General features: G+C 40.8%; 2 protein-coding genes across 9 annotated transcripts in view; both read right to left on the bottom strand.

Moving 5' to 3' along the window:
* ASB14 (ankyrin repeat and SOCS box containing 14) overlaps positions 1-21,960 on the bottom strand; it is a 59,048-nt gene extending 37,088 nt beyond the window's left edge. Inside the window, exons 1-10 of one of the 3 annotated variants that reach the window (XM_082739532.1) lie at positions 21,905-21,960; positions 21,221-21,350; positions 19,232-19,285; positions 18,653-18,786; positions 18,398-18,556; positions 14,965-15,210; positions 12,412-12,583; positions 11,406-11,949; positions 1,920-2,073; positions 22-1,182 (exon numbers count right to left, since the gene is read on the bottom strand). In XM_082739532.1, the coding sequence (XP_082595658.1) occupies positions 1,004-1,182; positions 1,920-2,073; positions 11,406-11,949; positions 12,412-12,583; positions 14,965-15,210; positions 18,398-18,556; positions 18,653-18,786; positions 19,232-19,285; positions 21,221-21,342 (1,764 nt within the window). In that variant the 5' untranslated portion in view covers positions 21,343-21,350; positions 21,905-21,960 and the 3' untranslated portion in view covers positions 22-1,003. Of the gene's footprint in view, positions 1-21; positions 1,183-1,919; positions 2,074-11,405; positions 11,950-12,411; positions 12,584-14,964; positions 15,211-18,397; positions 18,557-18,652; positions 18,787-19,231; positions 19,286-21,220; positions 21,351-21,890 lie in introns of those variants that run through there. The other 2 variants (XM_082739530.1, XM_082739531.1) reach the window with 2 other exon arrangements.
* A 1,217-nt stretch (positions 21,961-23,177) lies between these two features.
* Positions 23,178-25,810, bottom strand: part of DNAH12 (dynein axonemal heavy chain 12) — a 228,390-nt gene continuing 225,757 nt past the window's right edge. For all 6 annotated transcript variants that reach the window (XM_082738549.1, XM_082738545.1, XM_082738546.1 and 3 more), the window contains 2 exons: positions 24,653-24,720; positions 23,178-23,459 (listed from right to left, as the gene is read on the bottom strand). In XM_082738549.1, the coding sequence (XP_082594675.1) occupies positions 23,269-23,459; positions 24,653-24,720 (259 nt within the window). In that variant the 3' untranslated portion in view covers positions 23,178-23,268. The remainder of the gene's footprint in view (positions 23,460-24,652; positions 24,721-25,810) is intronic.

Below are 25,810 nucleotides of genomic sequence, written 5' to 3'. Positions count from 1 at the left end.
AATCTTTAAAAAAAAAAAAAGTACACTTATGATGAGCACTGAATGATGTGTAGAATTGTTGAATCCCTATATTGCACACCTGCAGTATTACAGTGTATGTTAACTATAAGGCATTATTAAAATAAGTAAATATAACTGCTTCTATTAGTGACCCCTTCTTGGGTGTTAAAGACTGCACTAGGTTCAGTACAGAATCATAAGCCACTTGAAAGCACTTAATTTCTGTTCCAGTGATAACATTAGCCAATAGATGGTAACCCTTGGCCAGGGTTTTGTGTAAAGAAGGACTGCAAGTTTTCCATTAATGATGGCATTGCAATTGAAAGTTAGCTGAAAACACTCCACTTTGGTGCAGGCCTCTGCAAGTAAACAGACATTCAGCTGGCCTTGGGACTTTTGCACAAGAACAGCTAACTTGTAGGTCAAGTACTCGGGTCAGTATTTTATCCAGTGTAATTACTAAGATACTTTATATATGTACTTCTCTATAAAAAGAATTTGTTACCTTGAATTATTAGGGGTGGCATCTATTGTGTGGACCTGTAGAAATGTAGCTAATACATTTAATGTAAAATGAATACAGAATGGGAACTGATCTGTTTCTGCTAATTGAAGTTTTAAGGCTTGGGTTTGGTTTTTTAATTTATTTGGGGGGAGTTCTTTGTTTTTGTTTTGTTTTGTTTTGTTTTGTTTTTTGTAAACTGCCTTTCAGAATGCTCTTGAGAAGCAACTCAAGTCCCTTGTTGGGACTTGAACTCATGATCCTGAGATCAAGACCTGAGCTGGGATCAAGAGTCGGACACTTAACTGACTAAGCCACTCAGGCTCCCTGAGAAGCAGTGTTAAGGATATTAAGAAAGAATAGTAATATCAATATTAATAAAGAATGTAAACTGCATTGAGATTTTAGTTGCTAGGTAAAGTGAGAAATCATGAATCATATGTAAGAAGTCAAACTTTAGACAGCTTGTGGAATTATACCTTTCCATCCAGAATGGTTTGACTACCAGGTTCCTGTGAAAATCCCTTGTCCATAAAGGTCATATTCTTTGTAAAGGACATATGCTTTGAGACGGTTTGGTAACGGAAGGAAGGACATGAAGACCGGGCAGCGCAGGCGTAAGCGCCCCATACACTGTCGGATCTTCAGGCGGCACAGATGTCTGAGGGGCCGTGGGTTTGCTAAAATGAGAGAAACACACATTATCTGAAGGAAAAAGAATTGCTTTGTTTTTTTAGTGATCTTAAGGTTTAGTCAGCAAATGTGTGTTAAACGTAAGCCACCCCAATTTACATTTATGGTGTCTAAATGGAAAAGTTAATAGGGAAACAGTCCTTCTCCTTGCAGTCCTTCCTGTAGACGTGATTTCAGAACCACGCCAAGCTAAGAGTCCAAAGACTGGCATTGGCTAATTAAATCTACATGTATTAACCACTCCCCACCCCTGGCCTTGCCCTGGCTCTCAGGGTCAGGCTAAGAACTAAAAATTACCACCCTGTGGGGACACTAGATAAAAAGAAATTCTCTTGACTGATGTGCTACTGTGAAAGAATGTGCTCTGAAGGGTGATTTGATATTCTCTTCAGGCTTTGATTTTACTTTTTCTCATCCCAGTTTTCATTGCCATCTCTTAGCTTCTAAGTCGTATCTACATATCTACAATGTTCTATACGATTAGGGGAAAGGTGTCACCTACCATATAATACGTGATTACCTAACAGAGTTTATCTACTGGGGAATGGTAATAAGTACAAATTAAGTTACAAATAGTAACTTTGTAGATAGGAATAGTATTTTCCTTGGTTTAGGGAAAGCTTTTAAGCTCTTGTAGAAAAGAATGTTCTACAAAGCAAATAAGAATGTAAATACCAAGTAGTATTTTTGGTAAGAATCTTCTACAAGAAAGAAGGATACTTACTCAAGATAAAATGGATTTCTGACCAGAGCCCCTGTTTTTGGAGCACAGCTTTCAACTTTGAACAGATTCGAACTTGATCAACATAGTCAAGCATAACTCGAACAACCTTCCCAGAGAGATGTTGCAGCCATGACAATGTTATTACTTCACAAAACTGAGGAAGAAAATTGGAGCTATGAAAGTAAATGAAAAACTTAAGTATCAATGGTGTTTAGAGCACTAAACTCACAGGAACTGAGGTCTCAAGTCCCTCATTTATAAACTAAGGCATTGAACAAGGAAATTATTTCTTAAGATTTATTTACCCTGGGGGTGGGAGAGGCAGAGGGGAAGAGAGAGAGAATCCTTAAGCAGAATCCCCACTGAGCACAGAGTTTGATGTGGGGCTTGATCCCAGGACCTGATCTTGGATCATGACCTTAGCTAAAATCAAGAGTTGGCTGCTTAACTGACTGAGCCACCCAGGCGCCCCAAGGAAATTATTTCTTAGCTCTAAGAGTTGGAAAAATATTTACTACTATATCTTCTGACCTATGTAAGATGTAACCAGGGTGTGAAAGAGATAGTTAACTAATACCTGTTGTTCGTTTTGGTTGGCCTCATGGCTATCTGGAATAAAGATTATCTTTCCAGCTTCCTTGTACCTAGCCATGGCCACCGAAATTCTAGCCAGTGAGATGAGAGTGAAAGTGTGAGCAACCCCCAGAATGCACTTAAAGAAGAGTAAGGTGTGTGCTGCTGCTTCCTGCCTGCCTCCTGGCTGGCTGGGGTGTAGATGCAAGCTTCTCTTCTGATCATGGAGCTTTCCAGTTAGGAGGCTGTTGATCTCTGGCCTTTACTTATATGAGCAGGGAATGAGCCATCTTGTTAAAGCCACTCTCATTTTGGGTTTTCTCTCATTCATCACCTACTCCTCATGCCTGAAGGTTCAGATAGTTTCTCTCTGTAGGTAATTTATACACTTCTGGCAAGGTGCCCATGTAAGAAGTCAAATAATACAAAATAAAAAGTCGGGAAATAATCAATATGATATATACCTAAATGCCATATCCTACATTAATTATAACCTAAAAGCAATATACAATGTAAAAACATATGTTACCTTTCACTTTTCAGAATTCATTCAAAGTGCTTTCTCCATTTCACTGTTTTAATTTTGTTTTGATTTTAATATGAACTCAGGTACTTCTAGTGCATCTACTATGTACTAAGCACAGATCTCTATGGTGAGGAAAGTGGTGAGCAGGAGCTTACACTGATGTATTTGTGGAGGAGACACATAATCAAAAAATGTTAAAAAGATAATTTCAGAAAGTGTTAAGTGCTATAAAAGAAATGGGCAGCATAATAAGATCATGGATGACAACTACCTTAGATAAGGTGGACAGGAGAGGAAGGGCCTCTTTGAGGAGATAACACTTGAAACCTGAAAAGTGGCAGCTTTTCTGAAAGGCTGGGGTGTGCTCTAGTTGGGGGAAATAGAAGTGACCTGGTGGGGGGAAATAGGAGACTGGTGTGATGAAAGCTAGGAGGAAAATGTCTCAAGAAGGAGGTGGTTGAGTCCAAGATGGAGGAGTAGGGGACCTTAGTTTTGACTGGTCCCAAGAATTCAATTAGACAACTATCAAATAATTCTGAACACCTGTGAACTCAACCAGAGATCTAAGAAAAGAACAACAGCAACTCTACAAATAGAAAAGTGACCACTTTCTGCAAGAATGACAAGACAGAAAAACTCACCTCAAAAAAAAAAAAAAAAAGAACAAGAGGCAGTACTGACTGTCAGGATCCTAATCAGTATGGACAGAAGATTTTGGAACTAGAGTTGAGAAAAACGACTATAAGAATACTACCTGGGCTTGAAAAAAAGCATAGAAAACACCAGAGAATCCCTTTTTGGAGAAATAAAAGAACTAAAATCTAATCATGTCGTCATGAAAATGCTATTAAAAAGATGCAATAAAAAATGGAGGCTCTAACTGCTAGGATAAATGAGACAGAAGAGAGAATTAGTGATCTAGAGGACAAAATGATGGAGAATAAAGAAGCTGAGAAAAAGATAACTACTGGATCACAAGGGGGAGAATTTGAGAGATAAGTGATACCATAAAGCAAAACAATATTAAAATAATTGGGATTCTTGAAGAAGTGGGGAAGGCTACAGAAGGTATACTGTTGCAAATTATAGCAGAGAACTTTCCTAATCTGGGGAAGGAAACAAGCATTCAAGTCTGGGACGCACAGAGAACACACCCCTCAAAATCAGTAGAAATTGGTCAAAACCCCGAAATATAAGGGTGAAACTTGCAAATCTCAGAGATAAGGAGAAAATCCTGAAAGCAGCTCAGAACAAGAGGTCTGTAACCTACAAGGCTACAAACATTAGACTGACAGCAAACCTAGCCACAGACTTGGCAGGCCAGAAAGGACTGACATGATATATTCAGGGTGATAAAGGAGAAAGATATGCAGCCAAGAATACTTGATCAGACTAGAAGTCATTCAAAATAGGAGAGATAAAAAGCTTCCAGGACAAACAGAAACTAAAAGAATTTGTGATCACTCAACTTGCCCTGCAAGGAATATTAAACAGGATCTTTTAAGTGAAAAGAGAGCCCAAAAGTAACATAGACCAGAAGGGAACAAGGACAAGATACAGAAACAGAGACTTTATGAGTAATACAACAGCACTACATTCATCTTTCAATAGTTACCCCAAATATAAATGGGCTAAATGCCCCCAATCAAAAGAAACAGGGTATCAGATTGGATAAAAAAGCAAGACCCATGATATGCTGTCTGCAGGAGACTCATTTTAGACCCAAAGACACCTCCAGATTGAAAATGAGGGCATGGAAAACCATTGATCATGCTAATGGACATCAAAAGAAACCTGGGGTAGCAATCCTTTTATCAGACAAATTAGGTTTTAAACCTTTAAACTGTAGTAAGAGATGAAGAAGGACACTATATCATAATTAAAGGGTCTGTCAAACAAGATCTGACAGTTGTATATATTTATGCTTCTAACATGAGAGCAGCCAATTATATAAACCAATTAATAACAAAATTAAACACATTGATAATACAGTAATATCAGGGGACTTAAACACCTCACTCACTGCAGTGAACAGATCTCGAAGCAGATCATCATGAACAAGGAAACGAGAACTTTGAATGACACACAGGACCAGATGGACTTCACAGATATATTCAGAACATTCCATCCTAAAGCAACAGAATACATATGCTTCTTGAGGGCACATGGAACATTCTCCAGAATAGATCACATACTGGGTCACAAATCAGGTCTCAACTAGTACCGAAAGATTGGGATTATTTCCTGCATATTTTTGGACCACAGTGCTTTGGAACTGGAACTCAGTCACAAGAAAGAATTTGGAAAGAACTCCAGTAAAGTGTCAGGATATAAAATCAATGCACAGAAATCAGTTGCATTTCTGTACACCAACAACAGGACAGAAGAAAGAGAAATTCAGGAATCAATCCCATTTACAAATTGCACCCAAAACCATAAGATACCTAGGAATAAACCTAGCCAAAGAGGCAAAGAATCTATACTCAAAAAACTATAAAGTACTCATGAAAGAAATTGAGGAAGACACAAAGAAATGGAAAAATGTTCCATGCTCCTGGATTGGAAGAATAAATATTGTGAAAATGTCTAAGCTATGTAAAGTAATCTACACATTTAATACAATTCCTATCAAAGTACCATCCATCTTTTTCAAAGAAATGGAACAAATAATCCTAAAATTTATATGGAACCAGAAAAGACCTCGAATAGCCAAAGGAATATTGAAAAAGAAAGCCAAGCTTTCTTTCAAGCTCTATTACAAAGCTGTCATCATCAAGACAGCATGGTACTGGCACAAAAACAGTCACATAGATCAATGGAACAGAATAGAGAGCCCAGAAATAGACCCTCAACTCTATGGTCAATTAATCTTTGACAAAGCAGGAAAGAATGTCCAATGGAAATAAATGATGTTGGGAAAATTGGACAGTCACATGCAGAAAAATGAAATTGGACAATTTCCTTACACCACACACGAAAATAGACTCAAAATGGATGAAGGACCTCCATGTGAGAAAGGAATCCATCAAAATCCTTGAGGAGAACACAGGCCCCAACCTCTTCGACCTCAGCCGCAGCAGCCTTTTCCTAGGAAGGCAAGGGAAGCAAGGGCAAAAATGAACTATTGAGATTTTATCAAGATCAAAAGCTTTTGCACAGCAAAGGAAACAGTTAACAAAACCAAAAGACAACTGACAGAATGGGAGAAGATATTTGCAAACGACATATCAGATAAAGGGCTAGTGTCCAAAATCTATAAAGAACTTAGCAAACTCAACACCCAAAGAACAAATAATCCAATCAAGAAATGGGCAGAGGACATGAACAGACATTTCTGCAAAGAAGACATCCAGATGGCCAACAGACACATGAAAAAGTGCTCCATATCACTCGGCATCAGGGAAATACAAATCAAGACCACATGAGATATCACCTCACACCAGTCAGAATGGCTAAAATTAACAAGTCAGGAAATGACAGATGCTGGCAAGGATGCGGAGAAAGGGGAACCCTCCTACACTGTTGGTGGGAATGTAAGCTGGTGCAACCACTCTGGAAAACAGCATGGAGGTTCCTCAAAATGTTGAAAATAGAGCTACCCTATGACCCAGCAATTGCACTACTGGGTATTTACCCTAAAAATACAAACATAGTGATCTGAAGGGGCATGTGCACCCGAATGTTTATAGCAGCAATGTCTACAATAGCCAAACTATGGAAAGAACCTAGATGTCCATCAACAGATGAATGGATAAAGAAGATGTGGTATATATACATAATGGAATACTATGCGGCCATCAAAAGAAATGAAATCTTGCCATTTGCGACACCGTGGATGGAACTAGAGGGTATCATGCTTAGCGAAATAAGTCAATCAGAGAAAGACAACTATCATATGAACTCCCTGATATGAGGAAGTGGAGATGCAACATGGGGGTTTAAGGGGGAAGGAGAAGAATAAATGAAACAAGATGGGATTGGGAGGGAGACAAACCATAAGTGACTCTTAATCTCACAAAACAAACTGAGGGTTGCTAGAGGGAGCAGGGGGTTGGGAGAGGGGGGTGGGGTTATGGACATTGGGGAGGATATGTGCTAAGGTGAGTGCTGTGAAGTATGTAAACCTGGCGATTCACAGACCTGTACCCCTGGGAATAAAAATATATTATGTTTATAAAAAATAAAAAAAATATATAAAAAGAATTTGGAAAGAGCTCAAATACAGGGATGCCTGAGTGGTTCAGTCGGTTAAGCATCTGCCGTAGGCTCAGGTCATGATTCCTTGCTCAGTGAGAAGCCTGCTTTTCCCCCTGCCTGCCATTCCCCCTGCTTGTGCACTTAGGCATGCATGCTCTCTCTCTCTCTGGAAACTAAGTTAAAAAAAAAAAAAGTAAAAAAAAGTATTCAAATACATAGAGACTAAAGAGCATACTACTAAAGAATGGATGGGTCAACCAGGAAATTAAGAATTTAAAAAAAATTCATGGAAACGAATGAAAATGCAAACAACTGTTCAGAACCTTTGGAATGCAGCAAAGGTGGTCCTAAGAGAGAAGTATATAGCAATACAAGCCTTTCTCAAGAAACAAGAAAGGATGCAGCACCTGGGTGGCTCAGTTGTTGAGCATCTGCCTTTGGCTCAGGTCATGATCCCAGGGTCCTGGGATCGAGCCCCACATCGGCTCCCTGTTTGGCAGGAAGCCTGCTTCTCCTCTCCTACTCTCCCTGCATTTGTTCCCTCTCTCACTGTGTCTCTTTCTATCAAATAAATACATAAAATCTTAAAAGAAAAAAAGAAAGTTCTCTAATATATAAACTAATCCTACACCTAAAGGAACTGGACATAGAACAGCATATAAAGCCTAAACCCAGCAGGAGAAGATAATTCATAAAGATTAGAGCAGAAATCGGGGTACCTGCGTGGCTCATTTGGGTCTCTGCTTATTCTTATTCCTTGCTTGGTATGGGTCTTTTTTGGGGTTTTCTATTTCTTCCTGTCTTCAGCTCGGGTCACGATCCCAGGGTCCTGGGATTAAGCCCTGCATTGGGCTCTCTGCTTGGCAGAGAGCCTGACTACTTCCCCCTGCCTCCACCTGCCTCTCTGCCTACTTGTGATCTCTGTCAAATAAATAAATAAAATCTTAAAAAAAAAAGATTAGAGCAGAAATCAATGAAATAGGAACCAAAAGAACAGTAGAGCAGATCAACAAAACTAGGAGCTGGTTCCTTGAAGAATTAATAAGGTTGACAAACCTCTGGACAGAGTTACCAAAAAGAAAAGAGGAGATACCCCAAATAAATAGAATCATAAATGAAAGAGGAGAGATCACATCCAACACTGAAGAAATATAATGATAAGAACATATTATGAGCAATTTTATGCCATCAAATTAGGCAATCTGGAAAAAAATCGATGCATTCCTAGAGACATATAAGCTACCAAAACTGAAACAGGAAGAAATAGAAAACCCCAAAAAAGACCCATACCAAGCAAGGAAATTGAAGCAGTAATCAAAAACCTCCCAACAAACAAGAGCCCAGGGCAGATGGCTTCCCAGGGGGGAATTCTACCAAAAATTAAATAAGAATTAATACCTATTCTCCTGAAGCTGATTTTTAAAAAAAATGGAAGGAAAACATCCTATGACAGCGGAATTACCTTGATCTCAAAACCAGACAAAGACCCCACCACAAAGGAGAATTATAGACCAATATCCCTGATGAACATGGATGCAAAAATTCTCACCAAGATACTAGCCAGTAGGATCCAACAATTCATTAAAAGGATTATTCACTACAACCAAGTAGGATTTATTCCTGGGCTGCAAGGGTGGTTCAACATCTGCAAATCAATGTGACACACTACATTAGTAAAAGCAAGCACAAGAATCAGATATCTCAATAGATGCAGAAAAAGCATTTGACAAAGCACAACATCCTTTCTTGACTAAAACTCTTCACAATGCAGGGATAGAGGGAACATAACTCAATATCATAAAAGCCATCTACGAAAAGCCCACAGTGAATATCATTCTCAGAGGAGAAAAACAAAGCTTTCTCCCAAAGGTCAGGAACATGGCAGGGATGTCCACTGTCACCACTGTTATTCAATGTAGTATTAGAAGTCCTAGCCTCAGCAATCTGACAAGAATAAACAAAAGGCATCTGAATTGGCAAAGAAGAAGTCAAACTCTCACTCTTTGCAGATGATATGATACTCTATGTGGAAAACCTAAAAGACTGCATCCCAAATTCCTAGAACTCATACAGGAATTTAGCATAGTGGCAGGATATAAAAATCAATGCACAGAAATCAGTTGCATTCCTGTATACTAACAGTGAGACAGAAGAAAGAGAAATTAAGGAGTCAATACCATTTATAATCACACCAAAATGATAAGATACCTAGGAATAAACCTAACCAAAGAGGCAAAGGATCTGTGCTCAGAAAATTATAGAATACTCATGGAAGAAACCCAGGAATACACAAGGAAATGGAAAAACATTCCATGCTCATGGCTTAGAAGAACAAATATCTGTTAAAAGATCTATGCTACCTAGAGCAATATATATATTCAAAGCAATCCCTATCAAAATACCATCAACTTGGGGCGCCTGGGTAGCTCAGTGGGTTAAAGCCTCTGCCTTCGGCTCAGGTCATGATCCTAGGGTCCTGGGATCGAGCCCCGCATGGGGCTCTCCGCTCTGTGGGGAGCCTGCTTCCGCCTTGCTCTCTCTGCCTCTCTGCCTGCTTGTGATCTCTCTCTGTTAAATAGATAAAATCTTTTTTTTTTTTTAAAGATTTTATTTATTTATTTGACAGACAGAGATCACAAGTAGGCAGAGAGGCGGGCAGAGAGAGAGAGGAGGAAGCAGGCTCTGTGCTGAGCAGAGAGCCCGATGCGGGTCTCGATCCCAGGACCCTGAGATCATGACCTGAGCCGAAGGCAGCAGCTTAACCCACTGAGCCACCCAGGCGCCCCCAAATAGATAAAATCTTAAAAAAAAAAAACAAACCATCAACTTTTTCCACAGAGCTGGAACAAATAATCCTAAAATTTATATGGAACCAGAAAAGACCCCAAATAGCAAAAGGAATGTAGAAAAAGACAACTGAAGTTGGTGGCATCACAATTCCAGACTTCAGGCTCTATTACAAAACTATAATCATCAAGACAGAATGGTACTGGCACAAAAATAGACACAGAGATCAATGGAACAGAATAGAGAAACCAGAAATGGTCAGCTAATCTTTGGCAAAGCAGGAAAGAATATCCAATGGAAAAAAAGACAGTCTCTTCGACAAATGGTATTGGGAAAATTGGACCGCCACATGCAGAAGAATGAAACTGGACCACAAAAATACACTCAAATGGATGAAAGACCTAAATCTAAGACAGGAAGCCATCAAAATCCTAGAGAACATAGGTAGCAACCTCTGTGAACTTGGCCACAGCAAGTTCTTGCCAGACACATGTCTAATGGCAAGGGAAAGAAAGGCAAAAATGAACCAATTGGAACTTCATCAAGATAATAAGCTTTTTCACAGCAAAGTAAACAGTTGACAAAACCAAAAAAACCTACAGAACAGAAGAAGAAATTTACAAATGTCTTATCAGATAAAGGGCTAGTATCCAAAATCTATAAAGAACTGATCAAACTCAACACCCTAAAAACAAATAATCTAAGCAAGAAATGGGCAGAAGACATGAACAGACATTTCTCCAAAGATAACATCCATTTGGCCAACAGACACATGAAAAAATGCTCAACATCACTCAGCATCAGGGAAATACAAATCAAACCCACAATGAGAGGGGTGCCTAGGTGGCTCAGTCAGTTAAGCATCAGCTTTTGGCTCATGTCGTGATCTCAGGGCCCTGGGACTGAGCCCCATGTCTGTCTCCCAGCTCAGTGGGGAATCTGCTTCTCTCTCTGCCCCTTCCCCTACTCGTGCTCTCTCTCCCAAATAAATAAATATTTTTTTAAAAAAGGTGATCAAAGAGACCTATATAATCAAATTTTAGAGCCAAAAGAGAGAGCGAAGAACAGAGGGGTTTGGATTTCATACCCCAGGAACATTTTAGCTAGGTTGCTCACCACTTCAAAAAAAAAAAAGTGTAATTAGTTTATTAGACTGCATTCATTCTTTAAAACATTACTCAGATGCTATGCTACTTCATTTATGAAATTCCCCCAGGTAAAGTTAAATCACTTTTCCCTCTGAATGGTTTCTGTACCTTTTACATCTACTATCATATCCCCTTTACATGTATTTATCATATGGAAATCTTTTCAACTATGAGCTTCTGGAGAGAACAGATAGAGCCTTATCTGTTGCTGTAGTTCAGGGCCACCAATAGTGACTATATAAGTTGTGCACTTACCATAGTATCTTTGATAACTGTAGATGTCCAGCCTTCAAAAGTATAGCAAGGATGAACTTTGTCTCCATGAGGACAATCAAAGCATCGCTCTGTGTCATACCCATAATTCAGTAGCATCCTGAGCATGACTTCATCTTTCAGTGTGTACTGCAGTGCTGATGGGAAATGTAAAGGGTTGACTTTGCAGAAATAATTGACATTGGCCCCATGCCGGAGCAGCAGACTTATCAGCTCATAGTTGCCCATCCGCAGGGCTATCTGGAGGCAGTTAACTGGGTCTTGATTAGGCAGAGCTCCAGCACTCAGAAGCAGCTTAACTGAAGAGAGGTCACCATTTGATACAGCAAAATACAAAGCTGACTTCCTGTGGTCATCATAGTGTTTGCGAATTCTCTGATCCAGCATGAAATTTACATCAAATCCCTCCTGGATGAGGAGTTCCAGGCATTCGGGGTGGGCTCCTGCTGCTGCACAGTGCACGGGACTGATGCCACTCTGTTTAATGGCGGCAAGATCCGTCACTGGAACCAAAATCTTTAGGGCTCTGAGAAAGAATTTCAAAGTGCATTTAAAAAATTGTTTTGCTAAGATGCAGCATTAACCTGTTTACAATGGTTTTATACCAGTACCGGATGGTATTAGTATCAGGTGACATTAGGACCCCCCAGCCAAAAAGTGCATAATTCCTGCAGCCAAAAGCTCAGAAACTTAATAAAGTTAAATGAAACTACTGTCTTTATATAAAACTCAGAATTACTCTAGTCACTGAAACCTGGGGTTCCCCATATAAAGACCTGATAATAAAGTAGTTTTATGTCCCTTTTGTGGCTAGAGGATACCTGTCTTTACCACTTTCTCATTGATTAAGAGTTTCCTACCTTTAGAAGGGATGTTGGAATTACAGGATCAGAGATGAAGTAATACAAAGTTCCCAGAAGCTTCTCCAGAACCTCCCTCCCCCCATAGCTCTTACTATTTCTATCGGCAGTAACATAATTGAACTTACAACAAATGGCCTCTGTCAGCTGCCACATGAATGGGCAGGTGGCCTGAATTCTTAGGGATGTTGGCATCAGCTCCATGCTCTAGTAGAAGAGTCACCGAGTCTGGATTTCCTCCACTAGCAGCTTCAAGTAAGATGGAAGAAGAGTCCGAGGCCTGCCCAAGAGCGTTAGCTCCTAAAAGGAAAAAGAGTCTTGTTGTGCAAAAAGTCTTTTTCCAATGTATTGCTTATGCATTCTGAATATATCAGCACAGCCAGAAAGTAGTTAGAAAGGATCCACTTTAGCAAAGCACTATGAAACAAAGAAAGAAAAATGTACCTCCTGCTCTTAGCCAGTTTATAATGTACCTGGGAAAGGAAGAAGTGGTACAAACAGTCTCTGACTTATGAGTAGGTTGGCTTTCAGAGGAATTTTATAAGGTGTTTATTTGGAACTTGAAAATTCCAGGAGAATTAATTTTATAAAGGGTGATTTTATTTCCAGACCTGCCCATAAAAGCCCACTTACCCCATATATATAGGGTGGTACCCCAACCCTGTTGGATGGTAGCACCAGGCCATCTGTTGATGTCATGGTGGAAAATGACATTTGTTCTGTGGTGGGATGTTCATAGAAAGACACACCATAGTTGTTTGTAGTTGAAGTTGGGGACTTAAGAGTTAAAAGGATACATTGTGGTGCCCATAGGACGCTGAATGTCATGTGATGGTGTGGATGGTAAGAGTACAAGCAGGCAAAATGTCCTCTAAAAGTTCTTAGTTCCAGACTTTGAGGGGGAATTGGATGGTGAAGGAAGGAGAAAGATGTTTCAGTTGCAGAAGGCCTCTCAGTAAAATGGGTTTTGAAGAAAGAGTAGTCTTTGAATGGACAAAGAGCAAGGAGAGAATCCTCCTGGGGACATTCACAGAGGATGTGGTTTTAAATTAGAAGAGACTCCACAGTCATCAGAACATGGTAGCTGCCAAGAACCCCATTCCTAGAATGCATGAAGAAAGGTCTAATAAGCCTCCATGGAAAGAGTGTTGACTATGGACAGGTTCCTTTATGTGCATCATTTCTAAACTTCACATCAACCCTAATAAGGAGATGCCAGTATTTCCACTTTAAAGATGAAAAAACTGAGGTTCATGGAGGTTAAGTGACTTCCCCAAAGATGCACAGCTGGTAAGCAAGGTAGTCAGGATTCACAAGCAGATGGGACAGACCCAGGGCCCGTTTTTGTGGTGCCATGTTGCCACCCTAGTAACGCAGAGTGGTAAAGTACTGGGACTCAGCATGAGACAGATGTGGGTTCCAATCTTGGCTCTGCCATTTCCTTGCTGTGTCGATTTGTGCAAATTACTTCATAAGGGAGTTACCTCAGGGAAATACCTCACTGAGGTCAACGGATGCTGGTTTCTTTTAAGAGTTAAGGTCTTAAAATCTGGCGCCTCTCCTCTTTAAATTTTAATCAGTGATCTACACAAAAGATGGCTCCTTTTTGTGTAGATGAAGGATCCAGTGTTTTCATGACTTTAGACATCTCTGATATTGCTCATTTAAAACGTCTTACTTACAATGTCTTATGGCCACTGATCAAAAACTACAACAGCTTCCCCTATATGATGGGAGAGTTCCAGGTAAGTCTAAAAAAGCAGAAAGTTGTTCTTAAAAAAAAAGAACCCCTGTATTCTAGAATATTGGAGAGCAGGACCATATATTGTTGAAGAAAGAAATAAGGCTTCTGGACACAAACAGGAAGGAGAATAAAGAAGGTAAATATTGGGACTTTATTAAATCTTGGTAAAGATTTGCATCTTTGGCAAAAAGCTCTTAATCCTACATTGCTTCGCCAATGGGGGTCTCCTCAAAGACAACAAATGCCAAAGTTTTCTGAGTCAAGGTCTCTGCCAGTTTAACTAGGATCTCGAATTGGCGGCAGGGGAAGGTGTATATAAAGGGAAGTCCTCCAACTGGTATCATCCCTAGTCCTGTTCCTTAAGTGTAGAATGAGGACAGTGCCTACTTCATAGGACTTTGGAAGGTCATATGAAGAACCATAGGTAGCTTAACAGCTCGTACTTAGAAAGTACTCAATAAATCTAAGTTGCCTTCCCCTGATCTCAGTTGTGGTTATTACTGGAGAGAGAACTAGGACCCAGAGAGAAGCCACCAGGAAACAATTCCTAACAACAGAAACATCTGATAACACACTGGACTGCCCGTGACTTAGCTTAGTAGAGACAGCATGTAGAGGGTGATGTGGGGTCTGTGACCTTAGAAAAGAACAACACATAAAAAATTAAACAACAAAACCCAGCAGGGTTGGGGAACATTATGTAAAAGAGTAACCTGCATCCTAGTAATCTTACGGAAATTACTTCACATCACAGGACAGATATTCAATCTCTATTTTAGGCTTTTTAGTAGCCAGTATTAACACATGCTTTCATCAAATATTTATGTTAGGCTTAAGTAAAATGTTAACTTTTATTATGCTGAAGCTCTCCATGAAAAGGACGACACTTGCATCATGTTACCCCTTGGGGGTGTGCTGACCGTATAGAAAATCTTGCCTTTCTGCAGTAACATTTCCATGATTTCAGTGTGTCCACTTTGGGCAGCAAGAGCGAGAGGAGTGAATCCGTAGGAGCTCTGTGGGTCAGGGTGTGCCCCTGAAACCAACATCAGCTTCACTATGTCCTGCCTGCCCAGTTTGGCTGCTTCGTGGAGAGCTGTCCTCTCGTTGGTACAACGCAGATTCACGTCTGCCCCATAGCTGATGAGCAAGGCGGCCATCTCATAGGAGTTGTGTAGGACAGCTGGGAAATTAGAGGTGAAATAGGCATCATGTTCACCAGGAAATTATGGCCAGAGTATCTTATTAGCCCAGTGTCGCTCAGGCTTTGTAAGGAGCTCTTCCCACCTACTCCCATATGCAAGCATTTCGTGTTTAGGAAACAGATTGTAAAATGTGGCTTATATCAATAATATTAATAGTGTTTTACATCGATAATCTATGGGGTTTTCTGTAAGCCATGAACAATTATTGCCTGCTCATGTGACTAATAAACATAAACATACATGATTTTCATTTATCATTTCTTCCCTCAAGAAAATGGGATCTTAAGTACCCAATACAGTCCTAGAAATGTTTTTAAGTGCTTTAAGTGAAAAAACCAGCAATAATTAGGAAATTATTTTTTACTTTTTTTAGGGAGGGGTAGCATGCAAATGAACAGAGGGGCAGAGCTCAGCACATAGCCTGTCTTGGGGCTCAATCTCATGACCCCAAGATCATGACCTGAGCTGAAATCCAGTCATTGCTTACCCACTGAGTGACCCAGATGCCCCAGGAAATTATTATTATTATTATTTTAAAAGATTTTATTTATTTATTTGACAGAGAGAGATCACAAGTAGGCAGAGACGCAGGCAGAAAGAGAGGAGGAAGCAGGCTCCCTGCTGAGCAGAGAGCCTGATGCGGGACTCGATCCCAGGACCCTGAGATCATGACCTGAGCCACCCAGGCGCCCCAGGAAATTATTTTTAATCATATGTTTTGTTAAAATCTTCTAGGGGCACCTGGGTGGCCCAGGGGGTTAAGCCTCTGCCTTTGTGTCAGGTCATGGTCTCAGGGTCCTGGGATTGAGTCCTGCATCAGGCTCTCTGCTCAGTGGGGAGCCTGCTTCCCCCTTCTCTCTGCCTGCATCTCTGCCTACTTGTGATCTCTGTCAAATAAATGAATAAAATATTAAAAAAAATTTTTTTCTAACTGGCTTTTCTGCATTTATGCTGTTACCATTCACATTTGGATGATAATCTTCTAGTCCTTCAAGATTCTAAAACAATGTATCCATTTCCCAGGGCATCTGGGTGGCACAGTTAAGTGACTGACTCCTGGTTTCTGCTCAGGTGTGATCTCAGGGTCTGGGAATCAAGCCCCACATCTTGATCCATGTTCAGCTTGGAGTCTGCTTGAACTTCCCTCTCTCCCTCTGCTCCTCTCACTCATGCGTGTGCTCTCTCCCTCTCTCTCAAATAAAGCTTTAAAAAAAATGTATCCATCTCCCTATCCAATTGCTGGTTATTGGTACCCACTGTGTGTGAGGAAGCTTGCTGGGTGCCAGATGTTGAATCTGTGAACTTTGTTCATAACCATTTATAAATATGCCCTGGAAAGTGCTTCAGGACTAGAAATACAGAGTGCCAAGGGCTTTGGGTCTTTCTTAACTTATTGAGCTGACATTAGTGTGCACTTTCATTCTGGAAACTCATGTCCTCTGTTTAAGGAAATGATTTTCTCGACTTACTCATTGATGATATAGGACCTCCATCTTGTCTGTTCTCTTTCTAGCATTTCTGAGATTCACATGTTGCTCCTCTCTTTTTCTTTCCTATTTTCATTTCTTATCTTCTGGAACTTTTCCTAAATTTTATCTCCTAGCATTTGTTTTTAGTTTTATACTTCTCCTCCCATTTTTAATTTTCAAGGGCATTTTTGTTGTTTTGTTCTTTTGGAATGTCCTGTTATTCCATTACCTTTCACTAATTTCTCTAACTTCATCATAATTTCCCCCTACATTTTACTTTCCCTAGTCTTGTCTCTTCCAAGTTGCTTATCTCGAAGATTTTGCTCAGATAATCCTTATCAGTCTGCTTGTGATTGGAGAGTTGGGGGCTAAAACGTTGACTGGGAATCCTAAACATTGGGAGTGGCTCTTGGGCTGTGTTCCTGTGTGTTGATCTGCCTGGGAGCCCTCAATTATAATTTCTTTCTTTCTTCTTGGGTATATCAAATTCCCCAGAGAAGCCTCCTCTTGAAGGGTAGAGTTCTGGCTGCCAGCTTTCTAGAATCCTGGTGGAAGAAAGGGCTGGGAGGTCTCAGCCTGTGTTTACTTAATTTCTCCAGTGTTTCAATCTGGTGCCCCCACCATTACCAAGTATCCTCCCAGTCCGGAGAGCCTCTGTTTAAACCACCCAGAGAAAAAACCTCCAGAATTCAGGTGAGGTGAAGCACGGATCTGTAGCTCTGGCTGCTTGATCCTTCATAGTGTTCCAGCAGTCCTGCTAGGTTAGCTGCCTGTCCTTCGTCGGGGCTCCAGGAGGTAACTATTGCCAACAACTTCCGGGGCTTTTGATATAACTGTATCGCTTTCCCCAAGAGCAAGTTAAGATTCGGCTTTCTTGTCACTGACTATTCATCCACCTGCCCTCCAGGTTTTCACAAACTATGCTGCTCTTGTCTCCTCTCCTGTTCTCTCTCTTTTGTATCTTACCTCTTAAAAGCAATTTCTTTACTATAATTTTAGTGAAGACTCAAGAGGGAGCAAAATCAGCCATTGGCATTCAATCTGACATCAGCTGCCTCTTCCTACTCGGTTCACCTCTTGTGTTTCTTACCCTGAATTCACTGGTGAAGGCACCGTGCAGAATGATCAGCTCATCCGTATGGAGTTTGCCTCGGGCCACCCTGTGGGCCAGTCTACAGAAAGCTTCCTGAGGGTCAGGAACCCACGTCTGGTCAGCTGGGACCAGAATGCCAGCCCTGCAACCATGCATGAAAAGCTCCCCTTCCATTTGCAAGGACGTGGAAGGAACTAGAGAGAACTATGCTAAGTGAAATCAAAAAGACAAGTACCATAAGATTTCATGCATACGTGGAATTTAAAAAACAAAACGAGCAAAGTTGGGGGGAAGGAGAGAGAAAGAGGCAAATGAAGAAATGGACTCTTCACTATAGAGAACACACAGATGGTGACGGGGTGGGGGTAGGGAGGTGGGGGCATCCCCAGGTGATGGGGATTAAGGAGGGCTCTTGTTGTATGAGCACCAGGTGATGTATGGAGGTGTTGACTCACTGTATTGTTCAGGTGAAACTAATATAACACTGTATATTGAATGGAATTAAAATAAAAACTAAAAAAAATTTTTTTGACTTTGAAACCTGTGGGCATGGAGGACACTCAGAATTACAGACTGTTTTCCGGAGACAAGGTATTAATTTACCTGTAAGAAGAGGAGAAATGCCTTCAGAATTCTTGGCATTCGGATTGCAGCCATTGAGAAGAAGAAAATGGGCATTTTCTAAGAGGCAAGTACTGACAGCCAAGAAAAGTGGTGTTTCACCATTGTGGGTGGTTTGCTCCCACACGCTGGGTTTTGAAGCTGAAATAAATCCATTACACCACACAGGTGAACATACAAAATAAGGTTCACATATATTTCTCAGAAGCATCAGGAAGAGTTGTAATGGGAGTTTACCTTTCAGGGTTATTTGCAAAATGTTCTTATTTAACTGCACTGCGGCCCTGTGCAGAGGAAGCCAGCCTGTCCCGTCTGCTTCCTCAAAAGCAGAATGGTGCTTGGTCAAGTGTGACAACGCATCTTCCTTACCTATTAGCAAGTCAAAAGGGGAACAGATTCACATTTGGCACAAACACCTGAGGCAGCCCGTGCTGCTTCTGAATTCCTCCCTCCAGGTTAGTGCCCAAGCTGACAGAGTTCCAGCCCCAGCCTGATGAGAGACGCATTAGAAGGGCAGGAGACTAAGAAGCAGTAAGGCCTTCTGCCTAGTGTTCCCTATCCCCCGTGGCCTGTGGCCGCCCCCTTGGGCTGTCATATACAAACAGCTCAGTCTGCCCAGGAACCCAGCAGCGCTTTGCTAAGTTGTGCTGTGGTATTTTCTCGCAGGCTCTGGAGAATCAGCAGTGGGCCCCATAGGTTGGAGCATCTGGGAGAACATGCTTCGGGGCTTCGTGAGCTTGGCGGGGGAGTGCCGCCGGTGTCAGCCTCACACGGTACCAGGAGTTGGAGAGGATAGAATAGGAAGAGTACTTAACTGCCTCAATTGTTTCAATTATCTTCTTGTAGTCAGCACTCAAGAAGGAATGGAGGCTGCGTAGAAAACAAATATATATGTAAGACCCAAAGTGAGGGAAAAGCAAAGGCATCTGACAGAAACACAAAGGGTAAGGGCAACTGATGTTAGCCGAGGATGAACTCTTCGATGAGGCAGTTACTGACGCTGCATGGAAATAGTGCCAAAATATAGTTTGACCCGTCTTCCAGGGGAACCGCTCTCCCGTGACTGTCTTCCTTGGTGGTGGGGGGTGGGGGCGGTGAGGGGGGCCGCGGCATTATCCTACCTGTCTTAAGTAGCCTTTCCTCATTCCTTGAAGTGACTGACCAAGTCAGCAAGCCTTCCTACCTACCACATAGCTCTTGCAAGTCTAATGACTGAAATTTTAAACTATAGTTAATTTTAATTTTTCTGAAACATTTCAGTCATCAAAATCTTATGCCTTTCAACCTAAAATCATGACTGAATTACTGAACATAAAAATTTTTCATCACAAGGTTAATAGAACAGATAATCTAAGAAGCCCAATCTCTTTTTTTTTTTTTAAGATTTTATTTATTTATTTGTCAGAGACAGAAGGAGAGAGAGCGAGCGAGCATAGGCAGACAGAGAGGCAGGCAGAGGCAGAGGGAGAAGCAGGCTCCCTGCCGAGCAAGGAGCCCGATATGGGACTCGATCCCAGGACCCTGGGGTCATGACCTGAGCCGAAGGCAGATGCCTAACCAACTGAGCCACCCAGGTGTCCCAGAAGCCCAATTTCTTTACAAAACTTTATTGAAAGATGACTTTAAAGAATATTCCTAAATGTAACACAAACATGTAGGAATAGTGCAGTAAAAGAGCACAAACTCTGAAGCCAGACTGCCTGCCTCTCTCACTTACTAGCGCTGGGACCTTGGGCAACACTCAACTTGTCTCCTCATCTCTACATGGGGATAATAGGACTTAACACATAGAGCAGTAACAAGAATTAGAATTTAAATGAGTCACTATTTATGAAATGCTTAAAATAGTGTGGCACGAAGTGATCAGTCCATGAGTTTGTTACTTTAAAAAAGGGGGGGGGGTGCCTGGGTGGCTCAGTGGGTTGAGGCCTCTGTCTTTGGCTCAGGTCATGATCCCAGGGTTCTGGGATCAAGTCCCGCATCAGGCTCTCTGCTCAGCGGGGAACCTGCTTCCCTTCCTCTCTCTCTGCCTACTTGTGATCTCTGTCAAATAAATAAAAATCTTAAAGACAACAACAACAGTTTTAGTGACTTCGACATCCCTATATTTAATTATAAAATCTCTTGGAGTTAAAACACATTCATCCAGTTTTATGTCCAGCCGGCAAACAGAGGTCACCATCCCCAGCAAACAGGGTTTATCACCCCTGAAAAATAATAGTAACTACTGGGGGGGTTAGGCCGCAGGTCAGCCAGAGAGTCTGAGCAAGTGTGCCTGGCTGTGCTCAGTCCACGGCCAGGGCGATCCTTTTACACCACGGAAGGTCTTTTCCTGGTGCTGTCATCGCAGAGCTCTGAATACGCACCCTTCAGAAACGGTTAGTCTTTTCTAGGTTTACATAATTCCTCCTTTTGATTTGAATAATGACTGGACCTTACCCCACCTCCCCACTGAGGCTGAGGATAATTTTCTATGTGTATTGGTTGGATTTATGCATTCCCTTTGAATCTCCAAACACCAGATGCATTAGAGTTCTCTAGTCTTTCTTATCCTTGTGCATTTCTTCTCATTTGCAGCCAGAGCTGCTGCTAACCTCCTTCAACTGTTTACTCCCCAATTACATTCTGATTTATTTCCAAATTTCCCTGTCTGGCTGGTGAGACATTAAGTCTCCTAGATAATTTAAGTGATAGTTCCTTGGGTTTTGACCTTCTCTCCTGTTTTTATCACAACACTAGAGCTGTGCTAACAACAAGTCTCCGCTATTGAATACTCACACTACATCGCCAATGAAATACAGTTACCTCTCATCTGCCGATGCCTGCTGTGTAGTCCTCGGCCGGTGAATGTCCTGTAAACTCTGCTGGATGATGAGCTGGGTATCAAAGTCCTCGTCTGTGTCTTCATCACTCGTGGAATTATCCATGTGGAACGCTGACAGATTTAAAGGCAGAATGAATTGAAAATATCTTTCCAGTTGTGTAAAGACTTAAATACTTAAAATGACAAATGAAATTCAGAAACCTACAAAATTGATAGGATTGGGAAAGAAAATGCAAAATTTAGGGAAAAATTCGTTAAATTTTTTCCCCATAAATTTAAAACAGTTTTCTGAACAGCCACAAATTCAACATACATTAGAAGTTTCCAGGAGCAGCCATTTACTTCAAGCCTATTCAGGAAAAACAACCTTTCATATAAAAAATTAGGTCAGTGCCATTTGACTATGAAAATAATATTTTAGTCTTGGCTTAGGAGTTTTTTCTCAGTCATTGTAGTACCCACCCCAAAGAACATCTTTATACTGAAAATAACAGTAAATACTAAAAACAAAGTTATAGAAATATATGTCCTCTCATAAAACAACTTGTACCAGAATATTGGTAGTTAAAAATAATGTATTTTATTAGGTAATATTTCAGTGGTTTTAAAAGCACATTTCTGTTTTAGCATAGAATAGGTTTGATCACATACCAAAGACTTTTTACCTTCTGGTATATCCTTCAGGAGAGCATGGAAGTTCTCACTGTCAAAGATTAGCACATCAGAATTTTCATTTATATTTAGGCTCTCCGCTCCCCTGTAGTGACCATTCCATTAATAGCTTTACTATAAATACCCGATCATAAGACAGTCTGGCACACTCTCCTTGGTTTTTTTTTTTTTTTTTTTTTTTTACATGTGGTTTAGCTGTCTTTGGAAACATGATCTCTTTTCTTCACTGCTGTATTCATCAAATTTAAAGGACTAAACATTTTATTCCTGGTATAAAATGCTTTTGCAAGGGATGGGCTGTGTGAAGGGATAAGACTAAAAAATACAGCCACTGCAGACCAGCATCCGTTTTCCACTGGAGAGGCCATTTTTCTCAGACCAATTTATCAGAGCATCTCTCCTACCTATCCTGAGTCACAGCGGAGCCCCACCTGCATTTCCTCCATGTTAGAGAGCTGCAGCCTAAAGTGTCCTGAGACTCCCAAGAAAGGAATTAATTCCATACAAGATAATAAAATTTCGACTGTAGTTTTGTTTTGTTGAAATGTTTTAAAATTGTTAATCTATACCATTATCAATATATGCTAAATAATCTTAACTATTAAACATAACAAAGAGACACTTGGCATTGCCAATCAAACATGAAAGCAATGCCCAGCAGCACAATACCACCAGTGTGTAGGCCCATCCCCAGCCATCTTACTACCTTTGCACGCAGACTTCACTGTCTGAGTTAACTTGCCTCCACACGGGGATACGGTGAGCAGTGGAGCTAATGCTATAAAAGCGTGATGTAAGGGGTTTAGGTCTGGGATTGTTTTGATATTTTCCTTATTTAGAATCCCCTCTGGTAGGTGAGTGGAAAGTCAACTATTACTGAAGCTGAAAACATGACTTAACACTTGTGAAAACATATTTTCTGATACTAAGTTTTATGCAGTTAGTCTCCCCAAATCTGTTTCACCTACAGAGAAAATAAATAGAAGTTCCAAAGGTTTCTCAGCTGCTTCAAAGAAACATTTCCTCCAGGTTTGCTAGACGAGCTGTATTCCAGTCAAGCAAGAGTGGTACATCAGGGAGGAGGACTGTGAAAAGACCATTTAAAAGAAAGACACATGGGGTGCCTGGGTGGCCCAGTCTGTTATGTATCCAACTCCTGATCTCAGCTCAGGTCTTGATCTCAGGGTCGTGAGTTCAAGCATTGGGTTGGACTCCACACTGGGCACAGAGCCTACTTCAAAAAAAAAAAAAATGACACGAAGATACTTGGTTTTATAATATATATATTTTGAAGTATGTGAAGATAACACACATTTTTTTTAAATGTCTTTCATATATTTTCCTAAGTTTTTCCAATCTAGTTGTCCAACTGACACAGCAAAGCAACCCCACGCTTGATCCAGTGTTGAGTGGGTTGGTCTGTCTTCAACAACATTGCAATAACAAAGTTAGTGGAATGTCCTGTAGTGGAAAGGGTTCCTTTACGTTCACTTGTCTTGTAGAGGGGACAGACGTAGGCATTCGATTTCACAATCTGAGACTTTAGAGCTTGGAAAAGAAAGAAATACATTCATTTGGTAAAGGGAAAGCAGTGCCTGGGACTAAAAGAACAACTATTTTAGTACTAAAGCAAAGATCATGATTATAATATTTGAACATTTTGATGTTGTTATTGTTAGTTTACTGTGGGAATATGATTATGGCTGTGGAACAAGACAAGTGATTTCATGTGGTGTGTGATTCTTAGTCTACAGGATAGAAATCGAGAGCTTTCAGGAATCCTGATAACTCAGCAGGCATGAAAACACTCGGGAGGTTGTGGGAGAGGAGGAGAATGTAGGGAAGAAGGAATAAAATACATTAGGTAATGAGGCGGGCATAAAAAGAGAGGACACTGCTGCTTGGAACCCGAATACAAGAAATGCATAAATCAGAAGGAGCGGAAGTTACTGTTTGCTTTCAGCAGGTTATTACTAGGAAAAACTCACTAACTCTTACCTACTCACAGAAAGAACCTATATATTATCCTTGAAAGGCCCGATATGAGATATTAGGAGCCTTTCTAAACTAAGGCTGCATTTCTTGGAGTTATAATTGAATTGCGTTACTAATGAAAATGCTTAATTTGTGAGGTGGTGATTGTGGGTGATTTGGAAACGTTTCCATGGATAGTTAAAGGAGAACAAAAACACTAGAGAAGAAAGAAAAATTGAAGGAGTCTCATTTGTTCAGATTCAGGGAAAAATAAAGGTAGCAGAAGTCAGGAAGGAGCAAGGAGCTTTCCCAGGAGAGCAGAGCTGGCCTCCACACCCTGTGCCTTGCAACAGCTGTGCCTTTGGGCACCTGGATGGCTCTGGGGCTTAGGAGTTTCCTGTGGCCAGAAGACTCTAGCCGCCAGCTGTGTGTTTCTGAGAGGTGTGCAAAGGCTTTTCAGCATCAAAATATTGATGGGAAGCTCTGGACTCTGGAAAAGTAGAAGTGGGGGGGGGGAAGGGCAGAGAAAATGTTGCATTCCATGGGATAAGAGCAAAAAGAGGCAGAATGATATCTCCAGAATAATATGAATTCAACACAAAACAGGGGAAAAATATATTTCCAATGTAAACATTCAGTCGCTATTTATTGTAATTAAACAATGTTTTAATAGGTTTGAACAAAGACTTAATTGGGGGAGCCGTTAAAAATATCTATGATTACCCTTCTCTAAAACTCTTAAGAAACTTTATTAGAGGTAGACTTACTTGGTTTTATCCATATGATGGGCATCAGGTCAAATAGAAGTTTGGGACGTTGTTCGGCAAGCAATCCACTGAGAGGACAAATAAGCATGTTTATTAGAAGATGAAATTTGCTTCTAGAAACTGCTATTTAGATATTGGCTTTTAATACAAGAGAGGATCAGAAATACTCAGAGAAAGGAATATAAAACAAAACAAAACACAGCCAAGGAAGAGACAATGAATAATTAAAAGAAACAAAAGATAATTATGGCAAGGCAGTGTGTGCAAACAGTGGACAAATATTAATTCTGCCACTTTTTAAAAAATATTTTATTAATTAATTAATTTATTTTAGATAGAGCACAAGCAGGGGGAAGGGCAGAGGGAGTGGGAGAAACAGTCTCCCCACTGAGCAGGGAGCCCAACTCAGGGCTCAGTCCTAGGACCCTGGGATCATGACCTAACCCAAAGGTAGACGCTTAACCAACGGAGCTGCCTAGGGAACCCTTCCACTTTTTAAGCACAGTCCATGAGGTCAACCCTATTGTATCACATTTGGTTCCCACTGTGGCCTTGTCCCCATTCCTGTTCCACTAATGAAAAGTGGAGGCTCAGAGAGATTGAGTAGTTTTCTCACAGTAACACAGACCTTCAGCGCCGGAGTCAGAATTCAAATGTACATCTGCCTATCTAGAAAACACGGTTTCTTTTCCCTATGCTACAGTGTCTATTTGTTCAAAAAAAAGAGGCAAGGAGGAAGGTAAGGAAGGAAGAGGGAAGGAAAGAAAGAGGGGAGGAGGAGAGGGAGGGAGGAGGAAGGAAGAAAAAGATGAATGAATACACATTTTAGGAAAGGTAAGTTAACACAAATGTCAGTACTGTGATGAAAAAGAAGAGAGACAGAAATAACCACAGGAACTAGATGCAGCTAAGTCTCCTCTTCGCCCTGTCTTGGAATGATCTCTCTAGAGCCTCCGTCTTGCTGCCTTCAAGTGATTCTCTGGGCTTCAGCCTTTAACCCTCCCTTGAGAGCAAAGCCTAACTCCGACCTTGGAAATAGAGGACTGTGCTTATTAATGAACTGATAAAGAGCAGGGCTCCAAGGGAAATAATCACTCCCCTTCCCTCTTAGCCCGATGTACATTTTTAAAAATTTATATATTATTTGAGAGAGAGCTT

This window comes from Mustela nivalis (assembly GCF_964662115.1).
Source record: "Mustela nivalis genome assembly, chromosome: 1".
NCBI classification, from domain to species: Eukaryota; Metazoa; Chordata; class Mammalia; order Carnivora; family Mustelidae; genus Mustela; species Mustela nivalis.
The sequence above is the reverse complement of the archived record's forward strand: the minus strand, read 5'-3'. Positions and strand labels throughout refer to the sequence as shown.